This window comes from Hyaena hyaena, unplaced genomic scaffold (genome assembly GCF_003009895.1).
Source record: "Hyaena hyaena isolate Hyena2069 unplaced genomic scaffold, ASM300989v1 scaffold_10, whole genome shotgun sequence".
NCBI lineage: Eukaryota > Metazoa > Chordata > Mammalia > Carnivora > Hyaenidae > Hyaena > Hyaena hyaena.
In genome coordinates this window covers 2,026,030-2,048,401 of record NW_024080642.1, presented here as the reverse complement: position 1 = coordinate 2,048,401, position 22,372 = coordinate 2,026,030, and the positions used below count along the sequence as shown (strand labels likewise).

General features: G+C 41.5%; 1 protein-coding gene across 1 annotated transcript in view; it reads right to left on the bottom strand.

Annotated features, from left to right (window-relative positions):
• The window catches only part of UTP6 (UTP6 small subunit processome component), a 31,650-nt gene that overhangs the window by 4,065 nt on the left and 5,213 nt on the right, over nucleotides 1-22,372 (bottom strand). The window contains exons 3-17 of the mRNA XM_039253701.1: nucleotides 20,872-20,913; nucleotides 20,354-20,446; nucleotides 19,218-19,265; nucleotides 18,753-18,816; nucleotides 16,411-16,529; nucleotides 13,322-13,399; nucleotides 12,494-12,575; nucleotides 11,486-11,567; nucleotides 10,473-10,657; nucleotides 9,657-9,736; nucleotides 9,218-9,295; nucleotides 3,495-3,674; nucleotides 1,800-1,880; nucleotides 1,490-1,599; nucleotides 518-584 (exon numbers count right to left, since the gene is read on the bottom strand). Of these exons, the coding sequence (XP_039109632.1) occupies nucleotides 518-584; nucleotides 1,490-1,599; nucleotides 1,800-1,880; nucleotides 3,495-3,674; nucleotides 9,218-9,295; nucleotides 9,657-9,736; nucleotides 10,473-10,657; nucleotides 11,486-11,567; nucleotides 12,494-12,575; nucleotides 13,322-13,399; nucleotides 16,411-16,529; nucleotides 18,753-18,816; nucleotides 19,218-19,265; nucleotides 20,354-20,446; nucleotides 20,872-20,913 (1,389 nt within the window). The remainder of the gene's footprint in view (nucleotides 1-517; nucleotides 585-1,489; nucleotides 1,600-1,799; nucleotides 1,881-3,494; nucleotides 3,675-9,217; nucleotides 9,296-9,656; nucleotides 9,737-10,472; nucleotides 10,658-11,485; nucleotides 11,568-12,493; nucleotides 12,576-13,321; nucleotides 13,400-16,410; nucleotides 16,530-18,752; nucleotides 18,817-19,217; nucleotides 19,266-20,353; nucleotides 20,447-20,871; nucleotides 20,914-22,372) is intronic.

The following is a 22,372-nucleotide window of genomic DNA, read 5'->3' as shown; positions in this document are numbered from 1 at the left end:
TATCTCACGATTCATGGGTTCAAGCCCCACATCCAACTCCATGCTAATAGCACACAACCTGCTTGGGACTCTGTCTCTCCCTCTCTTTCTGTCCCTCCCTCACACATGCAGGTGCTCGCTTGCTCTCTCTCAAAAATAAATAAATAAAACTTAAAAAAAAAAAAGCCAAAAACGAAAAACCCCACTAGAAACAGTTACTGAGTGCCCACTCTCCACCACAAGAGACAAACGGGATGCTGGGGAGGAGGGGGGTGCGCAGAAGCAGCACCTCCCAACCTGGCAGGGAGGGTCTCCCGTGTGAGGTAACAACTGAGCTTTCCACTTTCCAGGCATATACTTTGTCTTCTGTGCTTGACTGCCATGCCTTAACCATCATCTCTCTAAAAAAATGGTCAGATGAAAAGACCAGAAATTTATACCATATACATGAGACCTTTCTCAATGACAAAATGCTGCCACAGATTACTAACCATTAATCCATTTTCCCAGAAACAGAACACACTGACAGCACGCTTACCTGCTCCTTTTCAAACTGGATTATTTTCCTGAAAAAACCAACTGAAAATGGACGGCTTTCCTGTAAACTAAAAAAAAAAAAAGCGGGGGGGGGGGGAGAAAACGGTTATCTTCCACAGACAAAAAGCCTCTTACATCCCACAAACTCATAAATATGTATGTCTGCGCCTCCACAGTTTAACAGAAAGACCTGGCCACGACACAGGGCAAGGCCTGGACTTGATGACCAGTCACTCTCAACACCTTCAGGGTCTGACGACTTACCGCTCACCCCCCCGCCCAAACTCCTTCCTATCGAGTTTTCTTCCTGTTCTCTTCTTCCTCACTTTTACAGTTTGAAGCACCCTCTACCACATCTCAAGGTCTTTTCTGAAGATGACCTATAATTCCACTTATAAGAATATATTCTAAAGGAATATATACCAACACGGACAAATAATATTTGTAGAGAAATGTTCACTAAAGCCAAATAAATCAGGCGCATCCACAGAGCGGTATATACTTACAACCATTTCTCATAAATGATGTTCATGAAAAATTGTTACTGAAAACAGCCAGTGCAATGTTCACCAACAAAAGCGATACACAAAATGTGAGGATAGCATAATCTCAAATAAGTGAAAACAAAATTTTTAAAGAATAAATTAACCGTGTATTTTTTTCTGTTGATGATGGGATTACAACGAGTTATTAGTTATCACCTTTTTTTGATTTTCCACAAGAAGTATGAATGGTTTTATTGTTCAAAAAAAGACTTTTTGAAGGTCTCCTGGATTCCTTCCTCAGATATTCTTTGCTATACACATAATCTGGGTATGAGGAGTTGAGTATGGGGTAGAGAGACGAGCAATGAGAGAGTCTAGTATTTTTTTTTAAGTAACCTCTACACCTAACATGGGATTCAAACTCGTGCCCCGGAGATCAAGAGTCACACGTTCTACTAAGCAAGCCTACCAGGAGCCCCTGTGAATACCTTTTAAACACAGCTCTGGCCTTTCTGTAGCCACTGCTTCGGTAAGCCCAGTCCAGGTACTTCTCCTTCAGAGTGACTGAGTCGGCACCTTTGACAGCTAAGAGAGCTTTCTACAATTAAAAATATAAAGACACAAACTGCATGAGAAAATTTACAAATATCAAAGCATATTTTCCAGAACCACCTCAGGCCACTCAAGTAACAGTGCTTTACGAACAGCGGCTATAGAAATAACCCGAAAGCTAGCCAGCTAGTGAACCTATCTGCTCCTTCCCCACCCACCACAAGACTCACAACACAAGGCCTAGACCTTAAAAATGGCTTCAGTGTCTTCTTGGCTTTGGGCACCTTCACTCCACTCCGCCCAAGAAATCCACAATGGCAGACAAGCCTGGTCACAGAAAGAAAAACTTAGAAAATGACGGCTTAGCACTATGCTCTGAAAACTAGTCACTACAGAGACAAGGTCCTGCTAAGATAACGAAGATGTAAAATACGGATGCACTCCCAGTGGGTCTCCAGTCTATGACCACACTCTCAGTGCCCAGTAGGAATGGCAAGCCGGACCACACCCCCCAAAGCAGCACCCTCCTATCAGAGCTGGCTCCCTTCTGTTGGAGAGCACTGCCTACAGCTATCATCAGGTGTCTCTGAATTAAGCAATGAGGAGTCCACAGGAGGTCAGATCCACAGCTACCCAGGTCACATCTCTGCTGTTTGGGGACCCACCATACAAGTACTACCCAATCCAGGCTCAACTATCTCATCTTTATTCATGTCTTAGAGACACACACAAATGAGCAGCAAAGTAATTTAAGAATTTTTCCCACTTTTACTTCCAGAACAGTTTTCTCCTACTAATATAAAAAGGCTGCTAACATATTTTTTAAATATCTTTTTAACATTTATTTTTGAGAGAGACAGAGCATGAGTGGGGGAGGGGCAGAGAGAGGGGCACAGAATCTGAGGCAGGCTCCAGGCTCTAAACTGTCAGTACAGAGCCTGATGAGGGGCTCGAATTCACAAACCGTGAGATGATGACCTGAATCAAAATAGGCTGCTTAACTGACTAAGCCACTCAGGTATGAAAGGGCCTAAGGGCTTGGCTGGCTCAGTCAGTGGGAACATGTAAATCTTGATATCAGGGTTTTAAGTTCAAGCCCCATGTTGGGTGTAGAGATTACTTAAAAATAAAATCTTTAAAAACAAAGATTTTAAAAAATAAATAAATATTAAATTTAAAAAAATTTTAAAAAGATTCAGTACAAAGCTTTAAGGTTTAGAAATATATCTGTGTTTAGGGGTACCCAGGTGGTTCAATCAGTTAAGTGTCCAACTTCGACTCAGGTTTCACAGGTTTGAGCCCTGCATTGGGCTCTCTGCTTTCAGCACAGGGCCAGCTTCAGATTCTGTCTCTCCACCTCTCTCTGCCCCTCACATGCTCTCATTTTCTCTCAAAATTGAACAAACACTAAAAAAGTGTGTGTGTGTGCTTGTGTGTGTTTAAAATCAGGCTTAGTGACGCCTGGGTGGCTCAGCTGGTTAAGCGTCCAACTTTGGCTCAGGTCATGATCTTGTGGTTGGGGAGTTCAAGCCCCGTGTCAGGCTCTGTGCTGACAGCTCAGAGCCTGGAGCCTGCTTCAGATTCTGTGTGTGTGTGTCTCTCAAAAATTATAATAAAGATTTAAAAAAACAGACTTAAAAGTAAATAAATAATAAAAATCAGGCTTAAGTTCAGCTTTGGAAACAACAAATAATTTATTAATGTTTCTTACTTGTAAAATATCAAAATAAAAAACTTTAATATGATTTAGTCATTTTTCAAATAATATGATTTAGTCATTTTTCAAATAATGAATTAGAAATAGGCTATTAAATTGAAGTAAATCCTTTTACTCCTGGCGCTTGACACATTGGCACAAATGCACCACTCCAAGTGGGCTCTGGCACAAGTCTCAGAACGTTTCCCAAACAGAATGAAAGACAAAAGACCCCATTCACAGACCTGGGCTTTCAGGTGTGCAAAAGCTTCTTCGAAAACCATGGCTACGTCAGGGCTCTTGGAGTCAATCAGTGCCTGCAGCTTCATATGCCACATTGTGACAGAGTCTCTGAACGATTCCGTCCCAGCTCCCGCCACCTCCAGAGCCTCCTTTAAGAAGTTGTGATGCACCAGCAACTCAAACTAGACAAGACAAAGGGTCACTGGATAATTTACTACAGAAAGCTAGATCTCATTTTTTTACAATGTAATTTAAGTTTATCTATTCTGAGGGAGAGAGATACACCATGAGCTGTGTAGGGACAGAGGAAAGTGGGGGGGGAGGGGACAGACGGGGAGAGAATGAATATCCTAAGCAGGCTCTGTGCTGTCAGTGCAGAGCCCGACCTGGGGCTCGAAATCACAAACCATAAGATCATGACAAGTTGAAACCACCAGTAAGACACCTAAGCAACTGAGCCACCCAGGTGCCCCAAAACTAGATCTCATAGAACATAATTTTAACATTTCCACTAAAATTTTTACCATTACTGCCAAACAAGCACAAAAGTGAACAATTTGAAATTCCTCTTTCATTGCCTGCTCTTATTCCTAATGGCTACCAAAAAACAGAGACGATGTTAAAAGCAGAAGACCTGAACAACTTAGACTGAAGGTTAAGTTTTTACGGGCACCTGGTTGGCTTAGTCAGTGGAGCATACAACTCAGTCTCGGGTTGTCAGTTCAAATTCCACACTGGGCGTTAAGGATCATGTAAAAATAAAACTTAAAAAATTGAAAGAAAAAGAAACTTATGCTTTTAATACAATAGTTCACTATAATAAAACCCACATCCACCAAAATAGAATATAAAAATCAGCAGACAAAACCAGTATTTGTGAGGGGTGCCTGAGTAGCTCTGCTTGTTCATTCCAATGGAGCTGGGCACACAATAAACTAATACAATTTTCCTGAAATATATTTGACACTATGTAACAAAAGTCACAGAAGGATTCGTGTCTTAAACTTAAAATGTTATTTTAACAAATATGGGGTTGGGGCGCCTGGGTGGCTTAGTCGGTTAAGCGTCCGACTTTCGCTTAGGTCATGATCTCGCGGTGTGTGGGTTCGAGCCCCGCGTCAAGCTCTGTGCTGACTGCCAGCTCAGAGCCTGGAGCCTGTTTCAGTCTGTGACTCCCTCTCTCTCTGACCCTCCCTTGTTCACGCTGTCTCGCTCTCTCCTAGAAATAAATAAAAACATTTAAAACAAAAACAAAAAAAACAAAACAAATATGGGGCACCTGGGTAGATCAGTCAGTTAAGTATCCGACTTCAGCTCAGGTATGATCTCACAGCTTTTGGGCTCGAGCCCCACGTGCGGCTCTGTGCTGACAGCTCAGAGCCTGGAGCCTGCTTCAGATTGTGTCTCCCTCTCTCTGCCCCTTCCTCGGGTCACACTCTCTCTCTCAAAAATAAACATTAGGGGCGCCTGAGTGGCTCAGTCGGTTAAGCGTCCGACTTCGGCTCAGGTCATGATCTTGTTGTTAGTGGGTTCGAGTACTGTATCAGGCTCTGTGCTGACAGCCAGCCCAGAGCCTGGAGCCTGTTTCAGATTCTGCGTCCTCCTCTCTCTCTGACCCTCCCCTGCTCACGCTGTCTCTCTCTCAGAAATAAATAAAACGTTAAAAAATAAACATTAAAAGAAGTTTTTTTTAAATAAAATAAAACTTGGAAATGTTATTTTAACAAACATGGGGCACCTGGGTGGGTCAGTTGGGTGTGAGTGGCCAACTCCTGGTTGTGGCTCAGGTCATGATCTTACACTTACATGGGTTCGAGCCCCACATCAGGCTCTGCACTGGCAGCGAGGAGCCTGCTTGGGATTTCCCTCTCTCTCTCCCCCTCCCTCCCTCCCTCCCTCTCAGCCCCTCACTCACTCACACTGTCTTTGTCTCTCTCAAAATAAATGAACTTCAAATATTACTAAACAATCAAATAGGGGCGCCTGGGTGGCTTAGTCAGTTAAGCGTCCGACTTTCGCTTAGGTCATGATCTCGCGGTTCGTGGGTTCGAGCCCCGCGTTAGGCTCTGTGCTGACTGCCAGCTCAGAGCCTGGAGCCTGTTTCAGAGTCTGTGACTCCCTCTCTCTCTGACCCTCCCCTGCTCACGCTGTCTCTCTCTCTCTCCTAGAAATAAATAAAAATATTTAAAAAAACAAAACAAAACAAAACAAACAATCAAATAAACAGAAGGAAATCTTATGTGTTCAAATCTCTTATATTCACACTATCTTAACAGGGGGGAAGAAACTTAAAACCAATTCAATTTAAAAACCTGTGGAAGAGCAAATAAAAGGCAGTATGTAATCTGCTCATTTGGCAAGCATTTTTATTGCACACTACATATGCTAGATTCAATTATCAGGAAATCAGGTATGTACTCTACCACCCACAGAGCCTCTAGTCTAACAGGCACAGTCTGATACTTGCCATGACAGAATAAGAATCATATGCTAAGAATACAAAGCAGAGGCACCTATCTACAGCAGCAATGAGATAGGAAACACCATTTATGCTAAGGCTTAAGAGCAGGGATTAGTGAGAGAAGGCGGCTCTCCCAACTGGCATGCACAAGAGACTGAACTGAAGACAAGAGACAGGCTGGATACAAAAGGAAATCCAAGCAACATGGCTGGAGAGGTGGAATGTATACTGGAGAACGGGCAGGTGAGGGGCAGGTGAGGCCAAGGCCATATCAGGGAAATTGACAGCTTTATCCAAAAGACAGTGGGAAGCCACAGAATAATTTGATCATCAATTTTACAAGATCATTCTGCAAAGAATAATCTGGAAAAACGATGGATGCAGAAATCAGCTGAGCATTTTAAGTTTAGAGGTGTTATACTGAGGAACTCTCATTAAAGGCAAAGTCACCAGAGTGATTAGTAGTAGGCTCAGGAAGGGCAGCATCAGAGATTTGGGGAGGAGGGAATGTCTGAAATAGCCAGAAGGGTGAATGACAAAATAGCAACAATGGAAAGAGAACAGGCCTGCCAAGGCCCATCTAAATTTATAGGGTGTGACTATCTTGCCAGCATTCAATAGCTCATACAGGAGCAGCTGAACTCATCCAAGCTCGAGATCTTTCCCAGATGTCCTAATGGGAAAACAGTACCTCAGTCATGGAGTAACACAGTAGGCTAGTAGACAGTATATGCATTACCTAGTTATATAGAAAAAGTATTTTCAAAAATGAACTATTGGGACCTCATTGAGATAAAATCTTCTGCACAGAGAAGGAAACAATCAGTAAAACTAAAAGGCAACCAACAGAATGAGAGAAGATATTTGCAAATAACCTATCAGATAAGGGTTAGTATCCAAAATCTATAAAGAACATACCAAACTCAACACCCAAAACACAAATAATCCAGTGAAAAAATGGACAAAAGACACGAATAGACATTTTTCAAAAGAAGGCATCCAGGTGCGCCTGGGGGTTCAGGGGATCCGACTTTGGCTCAGGTTGTGATCTCGTGGTCTAGCTGACAGCTCAGAGGCTGGACCTTGCCTCGGATTCTGTGTCTCCTTCTCTCTCTGCCCCTCCTGCTCTCACACTCTGTCTCTCTCTCAAAAGTAAACATTGGAAAAATTAAAAAAAAAAAAAAAAAAAAGACATCTAGATGGCCAACAGACCTATGAAAAAAATGCTCAACATCACTCACCATCAGGGAAATACAAATCAAAACCACACTGAGATACCACCTCACACCTGTCAGAATGGCTAACATGAACAACTCAGGCAACAACAGATGTTGGTGACGATGTGGAGAAAAAGGATCTCTTTTGCACTGCTGGTGGGAATGCAAACTGGTGCAGACACTCTGGAATACATTATGGGGTTCCTCAAAAAATTAAAAATAGAACTACCCCACAACCCAGCAACTGCACTAGTATTTTCCAAGGGACTATCGACAATAGCCAAAGTATGAAAGAGCCCAATGTCCACTGATGGATGAATGGATAAAGAAAACGTGATATATATACACACACACACAACTGAGTATTAGTAGGCAATCAAAAAGAATGAAATCTTGCCATTTGCAACTACGTGGATGGAACCAGAAAGTATCATGCTAAGCAAAACTAGTCAGAGAAAGACAAATATTGTATGATTTGACTCACATGTGGAATTTAAGACACAAAACAGATAAACATAGGGGAAGAGAATAAAAAATAATATAAAATCAGGGAAGGGGACAAAACAGAAGAGACTCTTAAATACAGAGAACAAACTCCTGGAGAAGCAGTGGGTGGGAGAATGGGCTAAATGGGAAAGGGGCACTAAGGAAGACACTTAGGGTGAGCCCTGGGTGTTATACAGAGGGCATGAATCACTGGATTCTACTGCTGAAATCACTATTGCACTATATGCTAACTTGCATGTACATTAAAAAATAAAATAGTTAATAAAATAATAAATAAATAAAAAGTATTTTGGGAGCACCCGGTGGCTCAGTTAGTTCAGCGTCAGGCTCTTGATTTCGGCTCAGGTCATGATCTCACAGTTCATGAGATCAAGCCCACCATCAGGCTCTGTGCTAAGAGCGCTGAACCTGTTTGGGATTCTCTCTCTCCCTCTCTCTCTGCTCCTCCATGCCTGCACCCACATTCTCTCTCACGCTCTCTCTCTCAAAATAAACAAACACTTAAAAAGTATTTTTTAAGGGGTGTCTGGGTAGCTCAGTCTATTAAGCATCCGACTCGATTTTGGCTCAGGTCATGACCTCAGTGGTTGGTGAGCTGGAGCCTCAATCGTCAGGCTCTGTGCTGACATTGCACAACCTGCTTGGGATTCTGTCTCTTCCTCTCTCTGACCCTCCCCCACTTGCTCCTTGTATCTTTTTCAAAAATAAATAAAAATAAACTTTTAAAAAGTATTTTTTAAAGGTTAATGTACAAACAGTTTTGGTACAACTTTGGGAGTTGGCAAAAGGATCACTTTTTTAATTTTAGACACAGAACGCACATGCACGCAATGCACGCAAGAAAGGGGGGGGGGGGTGGAGAGAATCTTAAGCAGGCTCCATGCTAAGCGAGGAGCCCAATGTCGAGCTTGAGCTCACGACCCTAGGATCATGACCTGAGCCAAAATCAAGAATCAGACACTCATATGACTGAGCTACCCATACGCCCCTATCATTTTAAAATTAAGGAAACAAACTCAGAACGGTTAAGTGGTTTGCCCAAGTTTATCTAGCTGTAAAGTGACAAACCCCCCAATGTAGAACTCCCTCAGCGCATTATCCTGGTCTCCATCCTCACCCTTACCCACCCCAGCAAGCGGACATGGGTTCGTCTGCAGGCTGCTTACTACAATGTCATCTTCTGGAACACAGGAACACATCTAATTTCTCTTTATTTGTACCCTACCAATGCTTAATCTGAGCTAGGCATATATTCGAAAAGGATGTTCCAGAGAAGATGGATGGGTAAACAAACAAAATAAACCCAAATTGTGACTCCCTGTTCTGGGTATTTCCCACCATATAACATTCCTCTCTTTCCTGGTACAGTTTCATATCTGGCATATAGAAAATTAAGAACCAAATGTCATGTCTCTCATCTTCCATACCAAACATCCAAAGGGGCTCAAACGATATAACATATAACAATACATTAAAACACATGACATCATCAAGAACCAACTGGAATGAAATATGTTACCGGCAGTGAATGTGCCCTTACCCACTGCTTGTACTGAAATTCTTGTAGAAATTTGAGTTCATGTGCCTTCCTGAATGCCATCATGGTCCTTTCCAATCTCTGAAATCAGAAAAATCCCTCAGTTTGTCACAAACATCCCAGCGGGGGTCTTTGGCCTCTGACAGGAACAAGAGCAACCGAGAAAAGGAACTTAAGGTAGTTTCCCTTATGCTTTGACTGCCAAACAGCTGCACCAAGCACAGCCCAGTAAGAGGGTGTTTCTTAATCAGGTGACCAGAATAAGGATGAAGCAGACTTGGACCTTCAGAATGACAGGTCAACCACAAGGGGAAAGAGCTTAGGTTAAGCATGAAGTTCTTGGAAGCTGTCCTAAGCCCCAAGGAGCCATGCATCCGCTCTTTTTTACAGAGAACAGTCACTTTCTAGTCAGCCCCTATAACCATGTAATGTAGGTCCTCACCTTCTCTCTGAGGAACGGACTGCTTGGCTTCTTAGGGAACCTTTCCAAGCAGAAGGTGATATAATACTTCCACATGGCCTCTGGAAAAGTCAGAGAAATTATGGGGATCACATCACCAGTTCTCTCCATTTAACAGTCATCATACATCTTTTCTTTGAAGGGAAAATTCCTCTGAAAAAGAGTTTAAGCTAATCTGGTGGAAAAAACTAGTTATTCTGATTACACCCAATCAAACATCTCAAATACTGAGTAATGACTTAACTATAAAAATAAAGGGGCGCCTGGGTGGCTAAGTTGGTTAAGCATCCAACTTCAGCTCAGGTCATGATCTCATGGTTGATGAGTTCAAGCCCTGCATCTGGCTCTGTACTGACAGCTCAGAGCCTGGAGCCTGCTTCTGATCCTGTGTCTCCATCTCCCTCTGCCACTCCCCTGCTCATGCGCGGGCTCTCTCTCTCAAAAATTAAACATAAAAAAAGAAAAAGTAAAAACCTTATCCATGTTACATATCGCCTCTTCCTTAATATTCCAATATTACAGAATCTGAAAATAAATCTCTATGAAAAGATAATTAAGAAATGACAATCTTCTGAGTTATCATTTCCTAAGTACCATCTCCTCCCAAACAGATACCACTACTATAGAGGAAGGTCGTAAAAGCTCATCTTTCACCATCAAAGAACAAGTTGGAGGCAGGCACACTGTGAACTACCAGAGAAGCCTGAAACTGACGCTGGTAGATGGGAACGGAAGCTTCCGCTTCACATTCGTGACCACTGCCACGTGGATGTCACACCGAGGTTTGGGGAAGCTCACCTGTAGGCAGAGTCTTCACTGCCTCCTCATACACAGCACAGCACCTGTCCTCCTTCCGGCCCACCTCTGCCGCTCTGGCTTGCTTTGTCGCAGGCTGCTCTCCTTCTGGCTGCGACTCCACCTCTAATTCCCGCCGTGCCACATAATCCCAAGTGAGAGGGTCATCTGTGTGCAGAGCCCGAAGCCTGAAAAGCAGTTTATTGGCATCAGCCCTATGACACGAGACTAATTCAGAGTATCAAGCAGAGACCGTTCCCTAATGCTCTAGAAATGCATCCGGGACAGTCCTTTAACAATCTCATCACCACGAGACAATTCCCCAGCAGGCTCTCCAGAGATCACACTCACTGTCTACATTTTGTCAACCAATCAGAGTTGTGGCACACTCATCAGGTTGCAGAATGTTTCAGATTTTGTTCACAGGTTAGCTCTCAAAGTCACATCAACAGGTATGTGTGAGGAGACAATCCTCAAGCCCTGGAGAAACTTATTACATCCAGGCTCTTGATTTTCTAGAATAAAGACAAAGAACAAGCACAACCTAAAACTCTACCAAAACTGTGAAAACACCCAAAGAGCCAACGAGCCAAGTTGTTTTCTCTCCCGTGAAAGTAAGGGGTGCTACCTAAGAGCGACGTACCCACAAGGCAGGCCGCAAAGAATTCTCACACAACACGCCCCAACGGTAAAGAATACAACGGCCTGCCGCAATCACCTGCAGACACTCACCAGGACCACTGTCACTACAGGGACAAAAGACGTGCCAGCACAGCTGTAGGATACATTTGTGACTAAAGACATACCACTTCCCAAGGAAAGCCTAGAATTAAGTCAAGCAACTTCTCCAGGTACTTACTTTTCTAGCACTTACCATGACGTCATACCCCTAAAACCTTTTTTTCTTCCAAGGACTTACCGTGGTTATCTTCTCTCCCCCTTTCTAAACACCCAACCTCAAACTTTTATTACAAGATCAGAAAGAGACACGTTCACCTTTCCGTGGCCTTACTTACTCCTCATAAATTTCTCTTTGAAGATCTTTGGCAAAGTCGAATAGCTGTGCAATTGAAAGCAGTGACAGATGAAATTCTGCACCTAAAAGTTTAAAAATCGGGAAGGGGAGTAAGACTCTCGTGTCATTTCACTGTGAAGAACCACTTTCTTCTACAAAAAAGTACCACTCTTGATGTACTAGAGTTCTTTTGTATTACTTGAGAAATAGGACAAAACAGGAAAAGAAAAATCACCCATAGCCCCCACTACACAAAGTCTTTACTAATATTTTGGAGTATTCATAAGTACTTCTTTTCTTCTAATCTTAAAAGCATAAAGAAATGTTCTAAATCACATTTGAAAGAAACATTATTTCTTTCCAACTCTCCATGTGAATTAACTACTCAATAAATTCACTGAAATATTCAAGTATACCCTAAAGGGCTATCAACATTTTCTGAAAGATACAGGACATTATTCCCATAGAATTTTATATACATTCTGACAGAATTACTAACAGACATTCTCAAAATTAGCTAAAGGTCTTCCTCATTTAAAAATTTTTTTAATGTTTATTTTTGAGAGAGACCGCACAGAGCAGGGAAGGCGCAGAGAGAGGGAGACACAGAATCTGAAGCAGGCTCCGAGCTGTCAGCACAGAGCCCGATTCAAGGATCAAATTCACAAACTGCAAGATCATGACCTGAGCTGGTATCAGTCACATAACCAACTAAGCCACCCAGGCGCCCTGGTCTTCCTCATTTTAAATAGAATATTGTGTGGCCACTGACTAGCTCAGTCAGTTAAGCATCCAACTTCAGCTTGGATCATAATCTCACAGTTCATGATTTCGAGCCTCACGTCAGGCTCTTCACATATAGTGCAGAGCCTGGTTGGGATTCTCTCTCTCTGACACCCCCTCCCACACACACACTTGCGTTCTCTCCCTCTCAAAATAAACTTAAAAAACTAAAATAAATACAACGTTGCACTTTCCCATCATAAATAAATGTTCAAAACATACATACCTTTAATTACGCTTACAGAATTTTTGTAGATAATCCGTGCCAACTCACCCTTAAGGATTTCTTCAGGATAATCGAGATTCTCCTAGAGTATTATATTAAACATAACAGATAGTGCCAGTAACTAGAAAAAGCACTCAGATGAAAATTGACAGTCCTAGACTACCTATGCCAGCTGACCGCTGGCAAACCCTGTCTCTCCCTGGGCCAGTTCCCTCACTTGTACAACATGCAGTTGCATCTTCCCAATGAGCTCTCTCAGGCTCCTAGAGCGATGGCAAGATCACACGGCTTAAGGCCTGACTCTCTACTTGGACCACAGCAGGTCAGGTTTTATGTGCCTTGTTTACCCTCCTGGGTAAACTTTTACTGGAATAAAAAAGTTCAGAGCTGGAAACCACAATAACAGACAATAGCAAGTTCCTTTTTCAGCTCGAACATTCTACAACTTTTCTTTAAAATTACTGTCACCAAAAAAATTATATAAAAAGAAAGAAAACTTGGAACCACACATTTCACAATCTTCCTCGAGCTCCCTCAACCCATTAGGATGTCATCTGATGAAACCATAAAGTGTAAGAGAAAACCATTTACCATTCTATCAGTAATTCTAAGGACTACTTCAAGTAGCTCAAATGTGTATCTTTAAAGCACAAAATTCCATTTTTATTACTAACCCCCCATTAACTAAATGAACTCTAGATTCATTTTAAAGTTTCAAAATTGACATTAAATAAGAAACAAAAACACATTCAAAAATTTTTCTCTTAATCCTAGACAGGCTCAAATCACTGTAAGTTGTTAACATGTGGTAACACATTCGGATCTTACCACATCCATTTTGGCTTTTTCAAATTCTTCCTTTTCCTTCCTCAGTTTCTCAGTATGCATCAGCTCCATCCTAAAGTACTATACAAGGGAAATTATACACTGAAAATCTTTGGAAATAATTTTTTTAATTAGAAATACCTAAGATGCCATTTTTTACCCATAAATATCAGATCTAGGAAAGTCTGGGGATAATGTAGTATTTCATTTTGTTATGAAACTAGTTGACATGGTCAAGAACGGAGTTCTCTGTGGTGGTAGAACAGCTCTTCGATTATGGTGGTGGTTACACAAATCTGCACATGTAAAAAAAAAAATGACCGAGAACCATACACACACATTAGACCAATGTCAATTTCCTGATTTTAATATATGCATTATAATTTCGTAAAATTAACCATCAGGAGGCACCTGGGTGGCTCAGTCAGTTGAGCAACTAACTCTCAATTTCACCTGACCTTCGATTACACCTGAGGTCATGATCTCACAGTTCATGGGATTGAGCCCCGTGTTGGGCTCTACACTAACAGTGCAAAGCCTGCTTGGGATTCTCTTTCTCCCTCTCTCTCTGTCCCTCCCACACTTGCACTCTCTCTCAAAATAAGTAAATTAAAAAAATTTTATGAATTTTTAAATGTTTATTTTTTTTAAAAGTGAGAGCGTGAGCAGGAGAGGGGCAGAGAGAGAGGGAGACACAGAATTTGAAGCAGGCTCTAAGCTTTGAGTTGTCAGCACAGAGCCCAACACACGGTTCAAACTCATGAGCCATGAGATTACGACCTAAGCCAAAGTCAGATGTTTAACCGACTGAGCCACCCAGGCACCTACTAATTTACTTTTAAAAAGAATAGGGGTGACTGGGTGGCTCAGTCAGTTAAGCGTCCAACTTCGGCTCAGGTCATGATCTCATAGTTCGTGGGTTCGAGCCCCATGTGGGGCTCTGTGCTGACAGCTCAGAGCCTGGAGCCGGTTTCAGATTCTGCGTCTCCCTCTCTCTCTGACCCTCCCCTGATGACTGACTGACACACACTCTCTCAGAAATAAATAAAACATTAAAAAATTTTTTAAGAAAAGAATAAGCAATAAATCTATTTCCATTTTGGGAAATACTAGTTTGGGCATTTAGAAAAACCTCCAAAAAACATAAATAACAGCACCATACAATAACCCTATAATGGCAGGGAGTAGTGATACTTATAATAGTTTCTCAATCAAAATACTACAGGTAGTATTAGGTAAAGGGATACCTAACAGAATATGAAAAGAAAAGAAGGAATGCAGAGCTGCAATATAAATCACTGAGGAACTACAAAACCAAAAATCACTAGTTAGGACAGCTACAGAACCTATAAGCATAAAGACACACATCTCAGGCTCCTGAGTGGCTCAGTCGGTTAAGCAGCCGACTTCAGCTCAGGTCATGATCTCACAGTTTGTGAGTTCAGGCCCCGTGTCGGGCTCCGTGATGACAGCTCAAGAGCCTGGAGCCTACTTTGGATTCTGTGTCTCCCTCTGTCTCTGCCTCTCCCCAACTTGTGTGCACATGCATTCTCTCTCTCTCAAAAATAAACACTGAAAAAAAATTTTTTTTAAAACAAAAACACCTTGGGGCGCCTGGGTGGCTTAGTCGGTTAAGCGTCTGACTTTCGCTTAGGTCATGATCTCGCGGTTCGTGAGTTCGAGCCCCGCATCGGGCTCTGGGCTGACTGCCAGCTCAGAGCCTGGAGCCTGTTTCAGTCTGTGACTCCCTCTCTCTCTGACCCTCCCCTGCTCACACTGTCTCTCTCTCTCCTAGAAATGAAACATTAAAAAAAAAAGACTTTTAAAAACAAAAACACCTTCCCCCCCCCCATCAAATAAGGCTTCATTTTCTTTTTTTTCCCCCAATTTTTTTTTCAAAAAAAATTTTTTTAACGTTGAATTTATTTCTGAGAGAGCAAGCGCGCACGAGCATGAGCAAGGGAGGGTCAGAGAGGGAGAGACAGAGAGAGAGAGAGACAGAGAGAGAAACAGACAGACAGACAGGATCTGAAAGAGGCTCCAGGCTCTGAGCTGGCTGTCAACACAGAGCCCGACGCGGGGCTCAAACCCACCATGAACCATGTGATCATGACCTAAGCCAAGTCAGACACTTAACCAAATGAGCCACCCAGGCGCCCCAGTGTTTATTTATGTTTAAGAGAGAGATGGGGCGCCTGGATGGCTTAGTCGGTTAAGCGTCCGACTTTCGCTTAGGTCATGATCTCGCGGTTCGTGGGTTCGAGCCCCGCGTCGNTTACCCTCCTCTGCTCACGCTCTCTCTCTCTCTTTCTCTCAGAAATAAATAAAACATTAAAAAATTTAAGAAAAAAAAAAAAAAGAGACAGAGCATGAGCAGGGGAAGGGCAGAGGAAGAGAGGGACACAGGATCTGAAGCAGGCTCCAGGCTCTGAGCTGTCACCACAGAGCCCCATGTGGGGCTCAAACTCACAAACTGTGAGATCATGACCTGAGCCGAAGTCAGACGCTTAAAAACCAACTGAGCCACCCAAGTGTCCCAATAAGGCTTCATTTTCAATTGAAGACAAAACAGTTTCTCCCTTATCCTGACAAATAACTCAGAAAAGGGCAGCTTCTAATAATACACCATTTCTAGCATTTGCTTTTTTCTTAATTCAAAGTCTGGCCATCACGGCTTTAGTGCCTCCCTCTAGAGAATAAGTCCAGCAAGTGGGGAAGGAGGGATCTACCTAAAGAAAAAAAGAGACAAGAGGAATGAGAAGTAGAGGAAGAGGAGCCAAAGCAGCAGAAAGGAGAGAAAGAAGGTAAGAAGGCAGGCAGATGCAAGGGGAAAAAAGGACAAAGGTATGAAAACGGCTGAACCCTGGCCCCCCACCCCTCCTAGCCGTAGTCTGTCACTAACAACCTGGATGATGCACACGGTCAACACTGGCTATGAGCCAAGAAACAGCTTCACCCCTCTCCTCCATCAGCTCCCCTACTCACCCCTAGACTCCACAAACAGAAGTCTTCTCTAACTTAATAAAGAATGTATATCTACAGAGGACCAAAACCGAGATACGACTCTCTCATCTTACAGGTACACAACTCACTTCTTGATAAAGTTTCGGGCACTCTGGATGAAAGCGCAGAGCTCGAAGAAATAGCTGTCTTGCACTTTCTGAAGATAAGCGATCTTCCATTTCCCATTTGGCTGCCATAATCCACAAAGCTATCAATGAAAAACATGAGACTTCATTTCAATAAGTTGATCGAGTCAGACTAAAAAAAGATCAATGCTCCAATTTTAATACTCAAAGAATTTTTTTTAATCTTACCAAAAAAGGAAAGGGATGGAGAGAGGGAGTTCCTAATGCTTATTTGTAAAGTATTGTTGCTTTATCTAAAATTAGAGTATTCTGGGGAGCTGGTGGCTCAGTGTGTTAAGTGTCTAAGTACGGAGTTCAGCTCAGGACATGATCTCACGGTTCATGGGATCAAATCCCGTTGTCAGGCTCTGAGCTGACAGCACAGAGCCTGCTTGGGATTCTCTGTCTCCCTGCCTCTCTGCCCCTCCCCCAGATGCTTATGTGCAATCTCTCTCTCAAAATAAACTTTAAATGAAAAATAAATAAATAAAATTAGAGTGTTCTGAAGCAAAGAGGTTAATGATAATATCTGTGGGTACTTATGTGCCTCATTCAATCTAAGGTCAACATCATCGTAAGTCACATACAAATTTTAGAGGTGTAAAAATGCTAGAAGAAATGGTGCATTTCAGAAGCAATGAAATAAAAATATTTCAATCTTTTTCTTTATCTAAATAGTTTATAATTTTTCGAATGGCTCAATATGAAAAATAAATTTTTTATCACACCTATTGGGAATAAGGACTTTAAAAAAAAAAAAAAACCTTTGTCTTTCTACACAGGAAATTAATGTTGGGTTAACATTCTAGCTATTTCCCTAGAAATTTAATAAAAGTCAGCTATGTTACCAGACAAGACTGCTTTTGATAAAAATGGCTCATGGTTAGTAACCACATCTGGACGAGAAAGTTATTAAAGAGAGCGCGCTATTGCTTCGGACTTTCTTGAGCCTATGATCCTCGAAATTGAGCACAGTCCTTTCTAGGATCCCTGGAAGCTATGCCTAACCACAGGTCTTCTAAGCCACAGTGGCTCCCCAACCCATTCACGTGGTCTCATTCCCTTACACCTGAACTGTCATCTTGGGGACCAGAAACTAGCCTCCAAATTGCTAAGAGTACTCTACTAAAGAAACTCACCTAATGCTGTATCCTTCTGAATTAATCAGTACCAAATGTGGCCTATTTTTGGAGCACCTGGGTGGTTCAGTCAGTTAAGCATCCGACTTCGGCTCAGGTCATGATCTCATGGTTCGTGGGTTCGAGCCCCGCGTCAGGCTCTGTGATGACGGCTAGCTCAGAGCCTGGAAACTGCTTTACATTCTGTGTCTCCCTCTCTCTGACTCTCCCCTTCTCACGCTGTCTCTCTCTCTCTCAGAAGTAAATAATACATTAAAAAAAAAAATGTGGCCTATCTTAGGCCGTGTAGCGTGAACCTGGCTGAACCTGATACTTGAGAATAGGCACTAGAGCACCTCCGCTATACAATTATGTGCTACTTCACACAGTATTCACAAGAGAAATCTTTCTCTTGCAAAACATGAGTACCTACTATGTGCCAGGCACTCTTGTAAAATGTGCATTAACACTCTCCCCTTTAAGTGCCCTTTTTTAAGTTTTTGCTTTTAAGTGACCCTTAAATGTGAATGCATCCAAACAGAATGTCTCTCAAAGGACCAAAGAGTTTATTTTATCATCTAAAAAGAAACTTGGTGGGGTGCCTCCTGGCTGGCTCAGTCAGTAGAGCACATGACTCTTGATCTCTGGGTCATGAGTTCAAGCCCCATGTTGCAAGCAGAGTTTTATTTTTTTTAATTTTTAATGTTTGTTTATTTTTGAGAGAGACAGAAAGAGGGGGAGGGGCAGAAAGAGGGAGACAGAGGATCCCAAAAAGGCTTCACGCTGACAGCAGAGATCGATGTGGGGCTTGAACTCACAAACCATGAGATCATGACCTCAGCCAAAGTTGGAGGCTTAAATGACTTGAGCCACTCAGGTGCCCTACACAGAGCACATTTTTAAAAGTAACAATAAAATAAAATATGCTTTAAAATAAAACTTTTAAAAGCATATAAAGAAGTAAATAAAAATAAAATTAGTCCTTCTTACCCACAGGACACAATAAATGATACACAGTGTATACAGATGACCTAAGAGGCAGCTATTGGGAAACCAAAACTTGCTGAGGCCAAGTACCGATACTCCAGTTCTCAAACTAATTTCTTTTAGGCTTATTAAGCAAAATAAATGCCAAAATAGCTTGAGTCTACATAAAAGGTAGAAGAACTGACAAGGATCTCACCATACCTGGCTTGTTTGAATGAATGGCCAACATGGCAGAAAACACCTTGCTAAGTTGAGCTTTGGTGGTCTGTAAAAGAGAAAAAGCAAAGCAACTTCCCATACACTGAAATCATTGTTAGTAATCTCTAACTGAGCTGTACGATTTCCTTACCAACTCAAAATCCAATGCTCTTGTAGGGACATAGGAACAAATACAGACACGGTCACAGTTTTCTTCTACCTAAACCACTACACGTAAACATCCTAAATATCTAAACACAATTTTTAACTTTACTGAATAAAGATCACTTTTTGACTTAGAAACCATTTAAATAGTATTCAGATATGTAAATATTGTTACACTGGGGTCTTTTCCCATTTACTAACCCTACATCTCTGCAGAAAACATGGAGTTCAATCAAGCATGGAACTTAAAAAGCAGACTTACTAAAAGAATGAGAAAGTAAGACACAGCTGCACAATACTCACCCATTTCTTACAGAAGACTATATAGGATAGCCAAAGTTGAATATCATCCTGCAAGAAAAACAATGTAGTAAGCTGCCCGAATTTGAACTTTATATCTAATATGCCTTTGCACTAATTTTTTTTTAGAAACAGAGGCAGATTTCAGAAAAGCCAATGTGTTACATATTGCTCAGTCTATTAGCCTGTTACTCACTGAGGTCTTAGATGTCTTAAATGTGAAAACTCCGTCTGACCACCCATTCCAAACTACCATGCTTCAAGACAAAATGTGTTGTCTATCCAATTTGCTCAATGTAGTTTTGTTTTTATTGTTTTAATGTTCATCAATATCTATCCTTGAGTGGGGGAGGGGCAGAAAGAGAGAGGGGGACAGAGGAGGGGACAAAGCAGGCTCAGTACTGATAGCAGAAAGCCCAATGTGAGGCTCGAACCCACAAACCGCAAGAGCTGAAGTCAGACATTTAACTGACTAAGCCACCTAGGCACCCCTTGTTTTCTTTCTTAAAATACTTTATTTATTTTTGAGAAAGCAGGATGGGAAGAGCAGAGAGAAGGGGAGAGTGAGGGGGAGGGAGGGAGGAAGGGAGGGAGAATATCCAAAGCAGGCTCCATATCAGCACAGAGCCCGACATGGAGCTCAAACTCAGAAACCACAAGATTATGACCTAAGTTATGATTAACAGACAGAGCCATCTAGGCACCCTTGCTCAATGTAGTTCTTAAATGGTCTCAATCAGGGGTAACAACCCTAAATTTTGTCATTCCCAGGATCTAAAGTACTCCCCATATACTATGTGCCAGTTCCAGAGCCCAACCTGAAGAGTATCAAGTGAGGAACTGTCCCTACTCGAAACCATCTATCTTCCACCTCCAAGTCTTCAGTGTACTTCACTTAGAGATTTATCCCTAAGTCCCAAATTTCTAATCTTTAATCATGTACTAAATCCATTTTCAGTACTATCATCAAAAAATAACTATAAGGTAATGAGATCAATTTTCTTAATGGTTTGATAAATGGTTTCAAATAATTAGTGTTAGGTTAAATATGGAGACACAAGATAAAAATAAACAATACATTTGAATACTGAAATCGTAATACAGCTCTTACAATTAAAGATGCTCTGATCACTACTTACCTTCCATTTTGCTGACGCACGTCGGAAGACACCTTGTACCCGGCGTACGATAGAGTCCTCAATCTCGTCCTTCTTAAATGAATATCCGATGCGCTAAAAAGTGACATAAAAAACAAAGCCTCAATTTAATCACATTTATCCACACCAACAGTCCTACTTGATCTAAATGGTACTAACAGGGGTGGCCTGGATGGCTCAGTCAGTTGGGCATCTGACTCTCGATTTCCCTCAGGTCATGATCTCATGGTTGGTTCTTGAGATCAAGCCTCGCATCAGGCTCTGACAGTGCAGAGCCTGCTTGGGATTTTCTCCCTCCCTGCCACTTTCCCACTTGCACATTCTCTCTAAAGAAGTGAGTATTTTTTAAAAAGGTGCTGAAAGGAAACAGAAGATTACAAACACCCATTATGAACACATCACCAATTTATCAGTGCCAACTGCTTCCCAAACCCAACTCTCTAGCTATAGTCACACTACTTAAATCCAAATTTTTCCCAATTTCCAGAATATCTACTTACAATTCTTCTTCTCTGAATCAACTCCAAAAGATTAATTTCATACTATGGAAGAAAAACATACAAGAAAAGTAAAATTTATAACCTTTTAAATTATAACCTTTTCATTTATAAACCTTAATTTACAACTAGAAATGCATTTAGTTAAAATCATAGAGTAAATAAAAATCAAGAATATAAAACAAGATTGAAGTAGCTAACTGGATGAGCCAGGTAAGCATGCAACTCTTGATCTTGGGGTCGTGACTTCAAGTCCCACGTTGGGCATAGAGCTTACTTTAAAAAAAAAAAAAAATACTATAAGACAAAATAATTTGCTATCAAGCATAATTTGTAGTAAATGTAACCGTCAGTAATAATTCACCTTACATCTGCCAAACTCACAAATCCGTACATTAGCAAGCATATAAACATCTAAAATACAAACGAAGTATGTTACTAAAATCATAACACTTCTAAGATTTGGGGCTCCTGGTTGCTTTAGTCAGAAAAGCATGCGACTTTTAATCTCAGGTTCGTGAATTCAAGCCCCATGTTGGGAATAGACTATTTAAATAAATATACTTGAAGAAGAAAAACTTAAAAAAAAAAAAAAAAGAGCTAAGGTTTATAATATCAGACTGTCTTATCTACAACAGCATGTTCAAACTTTTAGTAAATTACCCATGCAAAAATTTTAGCTTAATACAAGCAAATGAAAGACATAATTGTGCCTAAGTGGCTCTCCCTACCAAACCCTCTGAAGGACCACTTAAAACCTCAAAGGTTCTCTAAAAACCACTACTATTCAATTCCTCTCTAAGCCTCACTTTGAAGACTATTAGAGACAGAAAGCTCAGCGCTTCACAAGATTATATGCTTCGTTTTGCCACTGCTTTATGAAATATTCAAGCACCCAGAACACCCAAGCAGCTATTACACAGCTACATCAAAGCGTACATTTTACTAACCTTGCTTCAAAATCTTTACAAATAAAACATTTCACGTAAAGGTGAAGTTCCCTATGTATCATGTCTAATTGCACTCTTCTCCCTACCCAGAGAAAATTACTATTTTCCAAAGCAAAATTTTTGACTATATTATAATGCTTTCTTGGATGTTTTAAATTATTTTTTTAAATGTTTATTTTTGAGAGAGAGGCACACACAGCATGAGCTGGGGAGTGGCAGAGAGGGAAACGCAGAATCTGAAACAGGATCCAAGGCTCTGAGCTGTCAGCACAGAGCCCAATGCAAGGCTCAAACTCAAACTGTGAGATCATGACTTGAGCTAAAGTCAGACACTTAACTGAGCCACCCAGATACTCCTCGAATGCTTTTAAAACTCATATAATTACACTGTACCCATCACTCCATGTTTTTACCCAGTTATGATTTTAGATAGCATATCTCTATGGACACATGAAAGTCAAGTCGATTTTAACTACTGCATAGTTTATTTTGACAGAGAAAACACACACACACGCAGGGGAGGCAGAGAGAGAGAGAGAGGAGAGAGAGAGAGG